Source organism: Falco naumanni, chromosome 5 (genome assembly GCF_017639655.2).
Source record: "Falco naumanni isolate bFalNau1 chromosome 5, bFalNau1.pat, whole genome shotgun sequence".
Classification (NCBI taxonomy): Eukaryota; Metazoa; Chordata; class Aves; order Falconiformes; family Falconidae; genus Falco; species Falco naumanni.
The window spans coordinates 86247894-86262984 of NC_054058.1; the positions used below are offsets into that span (position 1 = coordinate 86247894).

Genomic DNA, 15091 nt, shown 5'->3' on the forward strand with positions numbered 1-15091 from the left:
GTCTCATGGGGCACAGGTTGTTTTCTTCCAAATTTTCTCCTATCTCTAGGTATTTCCTGTACTTGGAGTGGTTATGCTTTGCAAGTGCAGGAAATTGGGCTCATCAATCCCATGATTTCTTCCTTGCTTCTAAATTTGCTTCTTTTTCTTCCCCTTCTGCTGCACTCATTCTCCTCTCTGATGCCAGTGAATCAGAAGTATGGGGATAGCTGGAGCACAGGTTACAAAGCTTTATGTAGTCAAAGGGTAGTATGTGCTCTGGCACACTGAGCCTCTTAAAGCTTATTTCTGTCCATTTAGGAAGTCCCAATGCACAATTACAATTGAAAACTTAACTTATAGCTTTGGTACGGAAGTGAATATGGGAAATACTATTTTACAGCTATCCTTTTTGTTTACTCAGCTATCCTCTTTGCAGGAATCTCAAGCAATTTTTCAGACTAGCACCCAGCTGTTTAAGTATATAAGGAGTTCCAGCTTTTGAGCCACGTATCTTTTTCCTAACTGACAGCTCTGTTTGCTGGAATATCTAAAGTAGACTGGGTTTTTTTGACTCATTTATCATTGATGTAATAAAGTTGGGATTATAGAGTTAGTTCTCTGGTAGGAGGTAACTAACAGTCGTGTATCAGAAAGAAGCTTCTCTGTGTAATAACTGTTTGGGGTTAATGTAACTAAGAGAAGAAAAGGAAAAAAGAATGTCTATTGGTTACTAAGCCATGTAATTATATGAGACTGAAGATGAATGAGCATCTTTATTATCATGTAAATAAGTAGATGCCACAAAGGAATAAAACAGAAGGGAAGTCCGGTAATAAGTCAATGTGCAGGCATGGAAACAAACCTGACAAGTCTTAACTGTGGTACTATTCTCTTAAGTATTAGGATTACACTTACATTGCATCTACATTCTTACAGACTGTTACATTTAAAAAGTAGCTGTGAAAACTGTCAGAAATGTTGGGACTCAGGACTTTGCAGTCAGGTTAAATATTTTCTAAACATTAGCTTCATAGTAATGTCCATTTATTAAAAATGGCATTTTAAAAAAAGAATCAAAATTTCCAGCAGTTTTTTTAAAAATGGCATTAAAATTTTCACTTCCTAGAAAGTTCCAGTATTTTGATGTATACGCATTGGGACACAAAGTTAAGATGGCAAGAGGCTTGGCAGAATCTGGAAAGTTTCTATTAGAAAATGTCCCAAGGTTTTATTTCAGGACATTTCTGAGAGAAGTAGTACCAATAGGAATGTTATACTTGGTGGGAATTGAATTTGGACAGCTGGTGTTTCCACCCTAATGTAGATTGTGCTTCACTTTGCTACGTTTTCTAGTCACACGTATTGTTCACTTCTCTTGAACATACAACTGGCCACGTTTCCAAGTTTTTGCTTCACAAATAGTTTCAGAAATACATTTTTCTCCTACTTCTGACAATTAGGCAGATGCAAAACTTTCCAAATTACTTCTTTAAGAGCTGAAATATCAGTTTGAAATTCATACTGGAAATTCTCTCATCAATGTGCAGCTAAATGGCAGAGAAAGTCATAGGAAGTGACTAATTTCACCAATCAGATAAACAAGACAGCTTTTATTTTGTAACAGTGCCTATTTAAGGTATCCCCAAATAGATTTTGACTAGCTCTGAAATTATGGTGTTCCTAGTATACATACAAATAAGATTTATATAAATGCTGTGGAAAAATTATTTACTGTGAATTACTTGCATAGCTTTTTTACTATTGGAGCTCTTGATATTCAGCTAAAGGCTTGAATTTATCTTCTTACATATACATTGTGTACATGTAAGTCCTACACAAGATGCACAGAAAACTGTCTCCAATACCATGACCTCTAATCATTAATGTATGGGTTAATTCCAGTTTGCCATATGCAGTTAGGTGAAGGTTTTTGGTTAGGAATTTAGTTGTGTAACACTCCCCCCTGTGAGTGATGGGCAGAGAACGCACTCCTAGGAGCTTATGCAGCCTACTTCAGAGTCCTGGTGATGCCTGCCTGGTCACTCTACTGGGAGACTGGTAAGACTAAGCTCTCAGGTTGAGTACCTCTGGTAAACGCCAACACTATGGTGGAATGAATTCAAGTTTTACAGTGCTACAGCGTGAAACACAGCAGAACTGATTGGTGAAAATGACAAGGAAATGGAAAAGCAATGCTTTTGGGTTTAAGCACATGTATAGGTACCAGATTTATGAACAGTTTTGATTCGTTTTTAGACAACTTGAATAACGCTTCCACTCTGTGCACAGATACGAAGGCGCTATGGGATAACATCGTTTATAACCCAGCGACACAAACCCTAGCTTGGGAGCCAGCCTGTCCTGTGCTTGTCATGGTTAACCTATGCAGGTTAATGAAGTCTGATGACCACTGTGAAGATATACAAAACTCTTCCAAAAATTCTCCTGAGAAAGTAAGAGCTATGCAGATTTAGTCAAACTGCGAGATTGAAGGCCATCATCAAAGGCATAATGTGAAGAGCTAGACTTTGGAACAGGAGCAGTTGCAAATTCCTCTCCTCTTCTCTGACACTTAAAATTATTCATGATCACAGTCTGTTCTTTACACTAACCACATGATTTATTCAAAATGCTCACTGACTCACTATTAAGAATAAAAAGTGGAGATGACTGTGAAGCTAGTAATGTTTGCTAAAGTTTTTTGGGTAAATATGGTCTGCTTTTCATTTATAGTAAAAGCATGATTCATCTGCCCTGCCTTTATTGTCTAAAAGGTGTTCAAGTCTACACTGTTCAAGTCAGATTCCCTTTAAAGTAAGCAAAACAGACATATTGAGAGGACAACTCATCTGAAGATAGGTGTTTGAGAAAGATGAAGGGATTTCTCCCTGGAGGTACCTCTTTCTTTTCACTGACTATCACAAGAGTTTATTGTGATTAGATCAGATTTGGATATATGATGTTTTGACACCTAAAATCTAAGCCAGATGAAACTAAATCTCTTTAAATCTTATTGGAGACATGATGGTACTTTGGTAGGGCACGATTGTTTTGTACTCTATAAAAATCTCTCTGATTCATCAACCTGGTCCAATGTATTGAAATTGTGGGTGTTGAAATTATGGACTGTTGAGTCCTTCAGTTCTTCCAGCACTGATGTTCTAAAGTTGAAAAGGATTTATATTGCATGTGTCTTGAACTGCTTAATACTTCAATCTGAAGTCTCCCAATGCTGAATGCACTGGATCTATGAGGTTGGTTAGAATTCTGGCTTTCATCTTGAAAAGTAGTTTCAGGCTTTCCTGATTGTAGAGAGAAGCCAGTAAACCCGAGGTAACAACTGAAAAGGCAAATAAAATAAAAAAATCTTAATTTTTGAAACTTTACAAGGATTATTCTGATGACATGATTCCTAGTTGGCTGACTCAAGATTGTTGAATGCTTTTTTGACTAGGAGCTCTTGGCCAAATGTTTAGCGATTGTCCAGATTCACCATTTTTTCAGTTCCAACGAAGCTTTAGTCTTGCAAACCCAAATATATTTAATTTTACACATGTGAGTGGTCCTTGTGGGATACATCTGCTGACGAGTACAAATCATTGCTTGCAGGAGAGAAAAAAAGCCTAAAATGAGGTTTGGCTGGTAATGGTCATATCTATTACCCAGAACAGAATCCAGGGTTAGTTTATTCCAGACAATGAGCGTTTTCCTGTATCTACTCATTGCATTTGATGGCTGAATATTAGTATTCACCGACACAATTAATTTTCCCTTTTTTTCTAATTAATCCAAAAAGGTTTGGTATTGAATTTAGTCCATTTATTGTACTGTAACCCCAAAACCATCTCTATAGTGTGCTGGAGACTACTGCAGAGATTCCTCAGATAGTGCCAGCTCCCCCAGTAAAGCCACACAGTGCCACACACTCTAGTACCATGCACATGTACTGACTTAGGCCCAAAACAATACTTCTCTCCGATTAGGCTCTCGACTTTCTCTGTCGATGGCAATGCTGTCTCCATATCTGAGCAGACTCTTACAGAACTGTCTTCTGGGACCCTATTGTAGACATACCCAAGAACGTCCATTATGTTCTTCTCAAAAAAGCTACAGGAAAGAGGTGTTTGATCACGATGCCAGATGTTGTGCTTAGTCACTTGAGAAATGATGTTTATTTAAGTAAGATCACTTATATAGGTAGTAATTGTTTATATGAGACAAGGCTTTTTATGGTGAAGCCCTTGGTGGGTAAATAGTTGTTAATCAAGAAAGTAACATTCTGTAGGTCACTTAAGTGGATATCTAGAATTCAGTCTATGTTGAAGACTTTTTCTGGGAAAGGGATGTGGAAAATTGAAGTATTTATGAACTGAAGGTTGAACAAAATTTTTGGGTGTATGTTTAAATGTTCTGCTGATTTGTTCATGAGTGGTAAATAAGGGACTGAAACAAGATGACTGTGTAATCAGAATTTTGCACATGAGCCACCACAGAATCAATTAATTTAGCTCTAATGGGCCAGACAGGCTATAAAAAATGCTACATGTTACAGTTAAAAAGAAGCAAATTATTCAGTAATCCAAAATAGTGGTTGTTTCTGGTTTTACTATTTTATGTGATTAACTTCCTGAGATGTTTATAAAGTAAAGAAACCAGTTCCTTTCTCAGTAGTCAAACCATGAAAATATTGATTAAATGATGTTGTGAAACTAGTTAATGAAACTAGCTAATGCTGAGTGCTTTCTTTTCAAGCAGGTTAAATATTCTCGTGTGGACACTCACCCAAGACTTTGCATGAAGGTAAAGGGATTTCTTTGGAAAACATCTATTAACTCCCCTCTTTCTGTCAGCTCTAAAAACCGTAAGTTGCTAACATTCTTTAGGATCAATATTTTTATCTCATAGCTTATTTCATAGCTCTGATGAATGGGAAGGAAGAATGAGGGAAATGTGAAAGATTAGATTAAAAGGATGCTCTTTGGAAGTGCAGCAGCAATGATAGGACAGAGGTCAGGTTGTGCCCTCTTTGCTTAAGAAAAGCAATGAAAATGTTTGAGGTCAATTCAAACTCTGACACATGCACTAAACGTATAAAGTTTTCTGTTTTAAATATTTGATAATAAAAATGATAATACGTTACATTTACTGGAGTACCTTTTATTATTTTAGTTGAGAAAAAATTGCCACATAGTTAATATAGGCATGTGTTATCTTTCAGATTACTTTTAAGTCAATGGAACTACACATTTCTGTGAATTCAGCATGTGTATAAATACCTGAAGAATTGGGGAAACTAATTTAAATCAAGGGTTGGAAGATATCATAGAGCCAGAAAGCTGTGCATTGACCTTCTGCAACTTTCTGGAATGCACTGATCATTTCTAGTTGAATCTGTAGCCATAGATTGAAATTGAAAATTCAGTTTTCCTAACAGATTTCTCTGCTTTCAGTTTACAACCAAGCAAGGCTCTTGGATTAAATGTCCATTTGCTCATGGAGAATTTCCAGGTACACATATATTTTTTAATTACAAAACATTAAATTGTGAGAGCTATTTAAATCAGTTGCTAGATGTAAGCCTTCTCCAGTATGCAGGTGAGAAATTTTCACAACACTGTAGCTTGTATATTTCGGCAAAGAGATTTGACATCTTGTTACTTCTATGTATCCCCAGCAGATCAAGTGTTTATCAGTATAAAAAGTAACTTGTGGGAATCAAAATAATTACTTGCATATCATTTGATGGAAAATTTAACTAATTAGAAAGACTTTTATTTTAGATACAACAATTTAGAATATAATATATTTCTCCTTGTACATCTAAAAATAAGTCTTTTCCCCTAATATCAGCTTGGAAAATGAGAACTGCTGCAGCTGCAGAACAGATAAAAGTTTTCTTCACATCCCAAACCAAGGCACAATTCTCAGTGCTTGTGTGTAACAGGACGCAGCTGGCCTCATGTGAATCTCTTGGGATGCACCATTCAATCTCTGTGGTTTGTATATATTATTTCTTAATCGTTGTAAAACTTTGAAACATATCTAACTGCATTCATTTGTTATGCCATTTATCTGCAGCTTGAAAGCGTTAATAAACCTGTGCATATACATATTGGAACAATTACTGGAACATTTTAAAGCATGTAGTTCTAAATCTGATCTCACACTGAACTAAAAAATAAAGATCCTGAAGTCAAATGAGTCACTTCAAAGGGAGTGACTATTGCACAGAACCTTAATATTCTTTTAACAAATTTTTTGTGGTGTAGTATTTGTATTATGTATATAGTAAATTAAATACTGTTAGTATTGCATATATGGGTCACTGATACAGCTGACCTGGCAGATCTCACATCATGAAATGTAAGACTTGAGGCATAAATCCATGGTGATCTTGAACCACTCTAAATCTCACGGCTGCCAAAACAAATTCAACACATAAAATAGGTAAGTTTTTAGCCAAATTAGCTTTTTGAGCCAGCTGACTGTGACTAAACAAATGCTTCTTCCAGCAAAGCAAAGGGAGAGAGGAAAATGATTGTGGGAGGGTGAGATTTCTGGTTCAGGCAGCAGCTCATCATGAAATGGGAGCTTCATTCTTCTTTTGCAACTTAGCCTGTATCTCATACATTTTCACCACAGCTCTGTGGCTTGCCTTTGCCCTTCAACCCTGCCTACCAGTTACCTTGTTGGCCTGACCTGTGATCTACTGAGGGGTACATCTGGAAAGTGGGATCAAAGAGCTGAAGAGTGGCCATAGCATTATTTTTCAAATGGGAGAATATTAGCAGAATAGGTCCCGGGAGCTACTAGGAACACCATGCTGAAAGGCACCCTGATGGTTCAGCAGCCAGCTCCTCAGTAGTCTTTTGTCCACCCCTAAATCTATCATAGAATCATAGAACGGCTTGGGTTTGAAGAGACCTTAAAAATCATCTTGTTCCAACACCCTGCCATGGGCAGGGACACCTTCCACTAGACCAGGTTGCTCAAAGCCCCATCCAACCTGGCCTTGAACACTTCCAGGGATGCATCCACAACTCTGAGCAGCCTGTTCCAGTGTCTCACCACAGTCATAAGGAAAAATTTCTTCCTTATATCGAATCTAGATCTATCCTGTTTGAGCTTAAAGCCATTACCCCTTGTCATATCGCTACAAGCCCTTGTCAGAAGTCCCTCTCCAGCTTTCTTGTAGGCCCCCGTTAGGTACTGGAAGGCTGCTATAAGGTCTTCCCAGAGCCTTCTCTTCTCCAGGCTGAACAACCTCAGCTCTCTGAGCCTGATCATCTTCATGGCCATCCCCTGGATTCAGTCGAACAGGTCCACGTCCTTCTTGTGTTGGGGGCCCCAGAGCTGAAGGCAGTACTCCAGGGAGGGTCTCATGACAGTGGAGTAGAGGGGGAGAATTGCCTCCCTCAGCCTGCTGGCCATGGTTCTTTTGAGGCAGCCCAGGCTATGGCTGGCTTTCTGGGCTGCCGGTGCACATTGCTGGGCCCTGTTGAGCTTCTCATCCACCAGCACCCCCAAGTCCTTCTCCTTAGGGCTGCTCTTAGTCCGTTCTCTGCCCAGCCTGTATTTGCGCTTGGGATTGCCCGACCCACACGCAGGACTTTGCAAAGTGAGCTCCTGCTGTCTGCCTAGCTGACCAGGTATATGAGATGTCATACAGTAGATTTTGAGAAAGTTGAGAAATACCCTGATGTGATTTCTACTTTTACTCTTGACTCTGCCTGTTGACTTCACTCTGCTGTAGGGGGACGTGCTTTAGAAGACAAAAGCATGTTATAGCTCCTACACCTGTCCTCTTTCTAGAATATATTCCAGCTGTGCTTCTTTCTTTGCCACTGGATGCAGGTATAAGCTGGAACTATGACTTTTTCAAGTACCTCTGATGCTTTCAGTGTACGGGGTGCACATACCAGGGGGTAGCTGAGAAGCAGGCACCTATGAAGAAGGGCTTCTTAAACTCAAAGGGGTGGACACTGAAAGCTGAATTTATTTTCTAATGAGTCAGTTTAGGTCTTTATTACATCTCTGGTGCTGAATTTAACAGAGCAGCTGTAAAAGCAGAGTTTCCCAAGTCATCTTTGCTGCTCAAGCTGAGGACGTGCTTAAGTGGAACACAATAACTGCAGGAGACCCCAGGCCTGAGTAATCATGGGGAAAAGCTGGGAAAAACCAGCTATCCTAATCAACACAAATTACAGAGGGCACTGGTGGTGCTAGCGAGGGTCTGTCCTAATGGGGCGAGGTATCTGGGGAAATGTATAACTGACAAAGATGGAGATCTGTGTGGTAGAAGAGTTGTCAACACTATGTTCAGTGAACACTTACAGTGGCACTTCCCTTCAGCTGGCTTGTTTCACGTGAAGCCTGTGGAGTTTAGACTTTCTGGTTTTAAAGCTTCCCTGTGTGAATTGCTAAGTGAGAAGGGTAATGGTGGAGCACCAATACATCACAGCTAGGTATTGAAGTGTATGTCTCCTGAAGGACTGATGCATTTAAAAACACTGTTTTCTTCTCTCTGGTACAAAGCTGTTGTGTCCTCTGCTACTGTGACAGAATGGGAGCCCGCGTGAATTACATACAGTTCCTGTCTCAACACCACGAGTAATATACGCAAAGTTTACATCAAGACAGCTCTGTGTTCCCAGAAAACAATGTTCATTCTCTACCTAGTAATCCTTGTTCAGTTGTTCTTGAAAAAGAACACGTTCACCTGATTTGCCCCAAATTATTTTTGGAGTTTGCCACACTAAAGAAGGCGGTGTAGGATTCATAGCTATTGATGGAGTAACTAACATTGTTTTGAGGACAAACCATAAATGATTAAACATCAAGTGTCAGAACAGTCATACAAGACGATTTTACCCTAAGGCTGAATTTGTTCTCAGTGTACAATGTAATGGGAAATCCAGAACTATAAGGAAAGGGTTATTGCTTCAACTCATGTACACCAGGGAAAAGAAGTGAAGATGATCATTGACTAACACAGTGTAAGCAGCCATGGCAGGGAGAGTGTCCTGCTTTGTGATGCTTCATAAAGCGCAGGAATATTAGCCCTCTTCCTGTGCTGCCCAGACTGTGCTTGGCAAAATTACACCAGCTGCTTATGGTCATTGAGGTCCAGGGATATCTCTGAAAATAACTAACCTTCTATAACAAATATATATTTTATTAATTTCCTGACACAGTACTACCTGTAACATTATTGGCAAACCAACCAGAGAACTGGAGAGACACAATACATTTTCATTGTTCCGGGGTCTGGAAAATAATAGTTTTCATTTTTTTCTTTTCATTAGGGAGATTCTGTATCAATCACTATGTCACGGGAAATGTGTGGGTCAACAATTTGCATTCAGGTATGTGTCTTGATTTTGCCACGTACTCTGTACAAAATAAACAAATCATCAAAACCTTCCCCAAAACAACATCAACAACAACAACAAAAAAGCCCAGCAGGCATCTCTCTGCTTTCTTCCCCCAGCCAAATGTGATTATTCTGTGAACGGAGTTGGCAAAGAGCATTATTTATAGCTTGATGTGCCTCCACCACCTCTTGTTGATATGACATTAATTAACAGAGAAGTTGCTCTCCATGATCTTGCTCCTTGTCAGTGGCAGATAAAGGGATATCATGAGGAAATTGCTTATCCTCTCTTTATATATTCCTTTGTAATAAAAAGTTCCACAGTATCAAAAGATCCAACTGAGTCATAGATGAATTTTTCAAAAATAGACATTAGCTGGAAAAGGTTAGGCTATAGCAAACAGCATAGTAAGTGCACAGTATGCTAGAATTAGCACACCTGAAAGCAGAGCTGAGCAAATTATGTCTGACATTTTTGCACACTATTTTTGTAGCTGAACTTTATTAAGACAATGTTAATAGAAAATGAGCGTGGAGCGGATAGGTTTATTCCTCTCTGGAGTATAATGTTTTCAGAGGACACTGGGAGAACAGAGACTGACAGCTGGAGCTGCAAGGCTCCAGTGGCTGCCCTGGAAGGCCCTTGTCATCTTCACTTTTGGCTGCTAGGAGGAAAAGGGCAAGATGAAAGTGAGATTGGCAAGAGCCTCTGGGTAATGGGAGTTGTTCTTCGTTCCCTAGTGACAAATCAGATTTGGTGGTAAAATGGTTATTTTCCTGCGTAAATTATTTATTTTGTAAATAAAACATTATCTGTCAGAATAGAGTTCTCCACCCTCCAAAAAGAAATCAGATTAGCTTTATTATTTAGAAACCTAAAAGTGATTGCAACTCACTAAATGTATGCTAGACCAGCCATCTTCACATGCATTTATTTAAAAACAGATTAAAAAATGCAGTCACTTGAGTAAACTAATAAAACAATCTCATTTTGTCAACACAAGTGTTTAGTAACCGTTCTGCTGAAAAGGGAATAAGCCTCAATTCTTTCTTTTAAAAGGGCTGGAGGACAGATGTAGATTACTCAGTTCCACTGCAGATCTGTGATATTCACTGTGGTAAGTATGAATGATAACAAAAGAATTAGGTCCTGACTGTATGGAAGATGGCATCGCAGGTGTTTTCATTGGGAACCTGAGGTGGCATTCACCTGACCGAATGCAGATGTCTGCAAGCGAGCTAGATATGCTCAGCTGCCCTTACGGACAATGGACTCGCATACCTCAACTAGCTTTTAATTAGCTAGTGCAAGGGCAACTTGTGTGGCTGGCTGTTTTCTCTGCTTCCTGGGTGAATTTTCCATCCTGTGCCAAGTTCTGCATGGCACACCTCTGTTTACCTTGCTGTCAGTACATGAGGTAACTAGTTCAAAACAGTCCTTGGCGAGTAGGCACGCAGTGCTGTCATTTGTACTGATTGCAGCACAGCCCTGCTGTTACCTGCAAATGGGACAGTAGTGCTTCCCTCCACTGCAGAAGTACAGTGAGGATTTTATTATTTGAGATACGCTCAGATACGCTCACGGAGTCAGAATATTCTGAAAACTCCCAAGGCCTGAAAGTAAGGCGTTGTAGAAGTTGGTGAGTTCAGAGTAAACTAAGGCTGTGAAGTTTGCGGTGAAGGGCACAGGAGTGGATTGACTAGTTTAGAACTAAAAAGTCTAAAATTGAGAAGGGTCAGTCTGAGCATTTCCAAAAACACCTCCCCAGACCTGCCCAAAAAAGCAACCTCCCCTCCCAGTTCACTGTACACATAGTGATTCCTATGACAGATTTTCTCTGTTTAAAAATACCTATCAGTTAACTATAGCTTCAGGTTTGGAAGCACGACACTAAAAAGGAGGGGGCTTGAATCTGTGATATAAATGTAGTTCTCTGTGGAAGCACTTGCATAACGTTAGTTCAGGTTTCTTCTCCACTTAAAAACTCGTAACAAGCCCACTCAAGATGAGTAAATTAAATTATCAGAGTGTTGTGATTCATGTAGTCTGGATGCATTTTTCTTATTCATATTTTCCTTTTAACAAATATGAAGGGTATGATGAAAGCATGTAAAATAATGGAAGGCCTCAGAGATGGCAGTCTGGGAATTCCCCTCTACCTTGCAGTAGGAGAGAATGGGTCTGTGTATTAAATGAAAATAGAGGAACACTGAAAACTGACTAAAGAACTTTTTGAGCACAGTATTTGATTTAAATGTGAAACGTCACAATTTTTTTGTTCTAATTAGGAATTTGTGGAGATTCAGAAAAAAATATGAGAAACTGTGCATATCAAGAATATCAGGACTGTAATACATGATCACTATGTTTGTTGTGAAGTGGATATTAACCTCATGCTTCATGGATTCTGCCATACTTTATATATGATGGAATAATGTGATCCACATTAGTGGGTGGATAATTCCATCTCTGTCAGCTGACTAGGAGGGTGTTCCCAAAACCTCCCTCTAAAGCTTATGGTACAAGTCAGTGTCAGAGATGGGACACTGAACTAGGTGGGTACAACTCATTGCTATAATTCTGTATTCTTAATGACTTCTCAGGAGCCTTCAACTGCTTGTCATATGTAAGATTTTTAATGCAACAGTAATAGCATTACTACTAAAGGACTTTTGTATTCTTAAATGCTTATTTCCTCTGACAAAGATATTTTCTCCAGCACTAGATTTTTAAAATAGGGAGATAATGAAAATTGCTTAAAGATGATGTCACTGAGGGTGATAATTCTTTCACTGGGGTGCTGTTGTGTTTGAACCTAAGATGTTCAGAAAAACAATCCACATAAATGCGAAGGGAATATTAAACCTAAGATATGACCATAATTTGACACAATTTGGATTAAACAAAATGTCAAAGTAAATGAGAAATAATCTTATAATGGCATAATGAAAATAGTGAAAATATTTACTGCATACATCTTTGTAAAACAGATTTACATTAAGTATCAGTGTTAAAGATACCAAGCAGTGTCACTGTGTCCAAAAGAGTCATGATGTTATTCTTAAATCTTAAAACCAAGATTCCAGCGATGACAGTATCTATTTAAAAAAATGAGTGTAGCTAACCATCATGAAGGCTACTCTTTCCAGCTGCAAGAAGAGTTCTCTGCCATGTAGGATGCATTATACTGCAATGCATTGCATTTTTCTATCAGTAGTTGTGCTTTGGCATTAGAGTAGCTTAGCTTATTTGCTCTACAGAGGATGGAAATGGGATTATTTTTTTTTTTTTTCATTTAATAGCATTGACTTAGAAGCAAAACTTTGTGGTTTATTTTAAATTTTATTTCTTTTTTGGCCACTTTTCTGGATTCTGTTTAATGTAACCAAACATTTTGAGACATTATTCCACCAGTTAAAAAAGAAACGTATTTATTCTGAATGAAACAGTAACTCACATCACTTAATGTGAGAATAAAAACGTGAATCATAATGAAAACAAATTGGTAACCTACATTTGAACTTGTTTCTTCAGGTTTCCATGGTCAGATGTACGGTGATGGAAATACAGCAAAGGCCATGACAAACAGGTATCCGTCCAATGTGTAGTTGTTTTAAACTATCAACTTTTAAACTGTTTTAAACTGGGTTTAAAATCAAGTTTTAAACTGTTCTCAAGTATCTTTGAGAGTTGATAGAGTTGCTAATCATGAAAACATATCATTGGCCTCTCTAAGGAACAGAAGCAATATCTGAGTGAATTTTGCACTAGCCAGCAGGAACATCAGGTTCCTATCTCTCCCCTTTCTTTGTCTCCACTGAAGACATCTCTTGCTCCTGTGCTTTCTCTCCTCTTGCAACAGAGACAATTTGCAAAGTACTAAGATAACCTTCAAGAGCCCTGGAACAATCTCGGATCTGCTGAGCATGACATTCACATTATTAGCACCTGTCACCTGCTTTCTCCCTACATTTGCAAGCAGATCAGTTCCCTCTGTGCTCTCACTCATTAGACATGTCTGCTCAGCTGTTGCAGTGCTTCTTTTCATTCCCACAGCCCTTTGCAATACACATCTTCCTAAGCTGTAAACAAATAAGTAATTAATGCTGCGCATGGATGTATGATTTGGTAGACCCTGAGCTCTTAAAAATGCTCTTCCTTTAAGGATACTCTTACAGAGGCAACATAGAATAGTGAAAGCAGCCTAGAACTCGAGAGGGAGTAGAGATGCTCTGAAAAGCCCTTTTTCAAAGACAGGAAAAAGATGCAGCTCATATAACTGAGAAGGGGCTACCATCTTTGAGGTAGTCTTTGGCTTTTCCCTTGCCAGAAGATACCATTCAGAATAGAGTACCTTAGTTTTGTTCATTTGTTCATGTGAGTGCTGTTTGCACTGTGACAGTCAAGCCCACAAGCTGTAGGCAAATGGTTAGATGTATTTAACTCCAGCGATGTATGAATGCAGTGAACTCTCTTATACTTCAGAGAAAAAAAGCCAATCTTCTTTCCTCTTCTTTTTTTTTTTCCCCCTAGAGTGAAGATTGTGCATTCCTTGCACTGAATTTAACAGCACATTTTCAAGGTCGTTAGTATCTTCTCAACACTCAGTTGTATTTTGGTGTAACTTGCAAGTCTTGTCTAACCGGTCATCTTTCATGGTAGCAGTTTCTGCTAATTACTGTGAGATTATTCTCATGAGTGAAAAACTTAGAAAATTAAGCCTATTCTAACACGACCAAAAGAAGCTGGATTATAATTCCTCATTTCCCAGTATTTTAAAAAAATGTCTTAGATGACTTAAAAAATCATGTTCATGTTTTCCTTCTAAATTAGTATTTTATATACAATAAGCTATAAATAAGTATTTTCCTAGTACCCTGTGTACCTACAGAACAAGTATTTCAGATTTTCTTCTTTGTAACATTTGTTTTTAAACCATAACAAAATGTTTTTGAGAAATGAAGAATGGAAGAAGTTTTCTCAGCTTTGTTACATTATTCCTTGTAATTTCCTTTGTTTCATTGTGATGATCTCACCGTGCGAGACCATATTCCTTTAAATATATCTAACTACTAATTTCTGTATTTGCATTTGTATTTGACTTGGAGATAACTTTCCTCTTCATATGAGGAGGCGCACATCTTTGGTCTGATAGCTATTTAAAACTGTGATGTTAAAATCCAGCCTAGAAGGAAGCCGTTCAGTGGGAAGAACTGAAGTATTTTTCTTTCCCCATTATATCAGTATTTATACTAAATTGTTGGGAATAATATTACACACTGTACTGATTATCAAACATTTGGCCTTTATTTCACTGAATACCCCTGTCAAACATCCTTATTTCCTGTTGTGTAACAAGGAAATAAGGTCAACTAAAAGATGATTAATAACAAATCCTGAAACCATGTGGAATTGCTCATGTGGGATTTCGAATATGGGTGGGGAGCGAGGGTCTGGAACAAGAAGCTGATCAATAAAAAAAATATTTTCCATCCATTTCAATGTGTTTTTTTGTTTCCAGACTTTCAAAGAGTAATTTACAGGAGACAAATCTGGTGTAAGAGATGTATCTGCTGTGTTAAAACACAAGGTTTTGTGAGGTGCCCTGGAGAGGACAAATTCTGCTTGGCTCTGTTGATATCAAAGCTTCATTGTGTAGACTGCACATCTATTAGATATATTCTTATTCTGAGCAGGGCTACAGCTCCAAAAGCAAAGGCAGCAAGGCAGCTTTC

The 15091-nt window shown here is 38.4% G+C and overlaps 1 protein-coding gene across 1 annotated transcript in view; it reads left to right on the forward strand.

Moving 5' to 3' along the window:
- Nucleotides 1-14804, forward strand: part of IL17REL (interleukin 17 receptor E like) — a 49054-nt gene extending 34250 nt beyond the window's left edge. The window contains exons 10-17 of the mRNA XM_040596929.1: nt 2272-2435; nt 4735-4782; nt 5433-5490; nt 5833-5978; nt 9288-9347; nt 10416-10473; nt 12891-12945; nt 13890-14804. Of these exons, the coding sequence (XP_040452863.1) occupies nt 2272-2435; nt 4735-4782; nt 5433-5490; nt 5833-5978; nt 9288-9347; nt 10416-10473; nt 12891-12945; nt 13890-13917 (617 nt within the window). The 3' untranslated portion in view covers nt 13918-14804. The remainder of the gene's footprint in view (nt 1-2271; nt 2436-4734; nt 4783-5432; nt 5491-5832; nt 5979-9287; nt 9348-10415; nt 10474-12890; nt 12946-13889) is intronic.
- The last annotated feature ends 287 nt before the right edge of the window (nt 14805-15091 follow it).